At 44.6% G+C, this 2,500-nt stretch overlaps 1 protein-coding gene across 1 annotated transcript in view; it reads left to right on the forward strand.

Moving 5' to 3' along the window:
• The window catches only part of eml5 (EMAP like 5), a gene marked incomplete at both ends in the record, with an annotated part of 44,649 nt that overhangs the window by 34,837 nt on the left and 7,312 nt on the right, over positions 1 to 2,500 (forward strand). The window contains 3 exons of the mRNA XM_080850674.1: positions 352 to 481; positions 914 to 1,012; position 2,500. The exon at position 2,500 is cut by the window's right edge and continues 20 nt beyond it. Coding sequence (XP_080706800.1) covers positions 352 to 481; positions 914 to 1,012; position 2,500 — 230 coding nt within the window. The remainder of the gene's footprint in view (positions 1 to 351; positions 482 to 913; positions 1,013 to 2,499) is intronic.

Consider the following 2,500-nt stretch of genomic DNA (forward strand, 5'->3'; position numbering starts at 1 on the left):
GGCGGGGCCTAGACCCGCCAGGGTCGTAACAGTGTGTGTGAGACATAAGTTGGGGTTAGAGTGTGTGTGTGTCAGACATATGTTGGGGTGACTGTGTGTGTGTGTGTGTGTGTCAGACGTGGGTGTTGGGGTTAGTGTGTGTGTGTGTGTGTGTGTGTGTGTGTCAGATGTGGTCAGTAGACTGATTGTGAGATGAGTTGAGTGTTTGTACAGGGTAGGTGCAGGTCAGCTGATGTGGGGTTACCATGCTAACTGTTTATGACAGTCAGAGGTTAAAGTTCCTTAGCAAAGACATTCTGTGGCCGGTTGCCGTGGAAACCTTTGACCTTTAACCCTTCTGGCTCTCTGAAGGACCTCGTACTGGAGCTGGTATTTGGTTACCGTGGCAACGACTGTCGCAACAACGTGCACTACCTGAACGACGGGGCTGACATCATCTACCACACAGCATCAGTGGGCATCGTACTCAACCTCACCACCGGTGGGCGCCAGAGAGCCTCAGCACACACACACACACATACACACGTACACAAACACACACACACACACATACACAAACCACACACACACACACACACACACACACACACACACACATACACAAACCACACACACACACACACACACACACACACATACACAAACCACACACACACACACACACACACACACACACACACACATACACAAACACACACACACACACATACACAAACCACACACACACACACACACACACACACACACACACACATACACACACACTTACACACACACACACACACACACACACACACACAGCGCTTTACCACACCACCAACACAATAACACAAGTAAACTAATTATCCCGAAATGGGGCTTTAAACATGCTAACTGTGTGTGTGTGTGTGTGTGTGTGTGTGTGTGTTTGCAGCCTGCCAGAGCTTCTACACAGAACACAGCGATGACATTCTCTGCTTGACCATCAACCAACACCCCAAGTTCCCCAACGTAGTGGCCACTGGCCAAGTAGGTATGTCTCACACACACACACACACACACACACACACACACACACACACGTACACACACACACACACGCATACACACACGCAGTGGCGATTTTAGCCTGAAATTTCTGGTGGGGTAAATTTATATGACGTCATATTACATTACAAAAATAGAGGTAGCTGATTATTATAACAGTAGGCCTACATATATAGACCAGTCAGGTATACAATGGGCTGCATTTTGAGTGCCAGCAGGGAGCAGACATCCTATTTCAAATACATGTCACATGCTTTACCGCTCAGCACGACACAAAGATGTTGCCTATAATAATATTAATAATAATATTGCATTATATTTTAAACGCACTCTTCGTTCCAAATAATCTCAGAGCGCCAACATGGTACGCAATATAATATAGCATTAAAGTAAAAAGATTAGACAGACACATAGCTTCAATAACTTGCATAATTTATTAAACAAAACGATCTCCTTCAGCTCAGTTTTGACTCACCAATGCAGATCACTTAAAAAGGAAGTTGGCTCCACGGTTCTTTGCTTGAGCAAACCTCTCGATTACGTTGTCGTTAAAATCCAGCAGTCCATTAATGAAGGTGTTTTCAATAGAAAGCATGGACTGTGTGGTCCCAAACGTTGTATTTCCAATTTTTCTTCCTGCGGCAATGTGCTGAAATGCACCCTCAGCAAACAATCTACGTTATTCATTCTTATCCATTCATTAAAAAACTCTTTCAAAATTGTGTAAAATCTACCGATAGCGAACTCTCCTGTAACTCCTGATCTCACTCTCACTGTATGTTTTTTTTTGTTGTTGCTTAGTCTCGGGATAGAGTTCTCGCGGGGTTCCCATTATCCCAGTCTACATTTCGTAGAATACGTAGATTACGCAGTTAACGTCTAGGGGCAAATTTGAAATTGCCCCTAGCCTCAATGTTAACTTTGGCCGGTGTGGTTCGCGCTCATTGGTGTTTCTATGGTAACGGTGGGGCAGCGTGGGTCTTTGACCCTCCGGAAACAGGAAACGGAAATATAGACATAACGTTCATTCATGCCTATGGCAAGCACACAGGCAGTAGAACACACAAATCAAATTACTCCAAAACAAGACTATAATGCTTGTGAGTCAAGTTTATTCACACAAATATGTACGCTAGTTTGCATATAAAAATATATATATAGTTTGCCACTAAGTAGGAATGGATTGAGCCTTCTGCTCAACAGCGCCATCTCGTGGGTCTGGTGGGGCACCCCTAATGTAGAAACGCCACTGCACACACGTACACACACACATACACACTGTCAATAAAATCATTGAACAAGCAAATGAAGACATGGAACGAGCAGGAGAGAGACAGACAGACACAGACAGACAGAAAGACAGACAGACAGACAGACAGACAGACAGACAGACAGACAGACAGACAGACAGACAGACAGACAGACAGAGGTGTGTGTATGCTAAGGTCTTATTGCTGTTGTACTCTGTTGCAGG

The sequence above is a fragment of the Sprattus sprattus genome (assembly GCF_963457725.1).
Source record: "Sprattus sprattus genome assembly, chromosome: 13".
NCBI classification, from domain to species: Eukaryota; Metazoa; Chordata; class Actinopteri; order Clupeiformes; family Clupeidae; genus Sprattus; species Sprattus sprattus.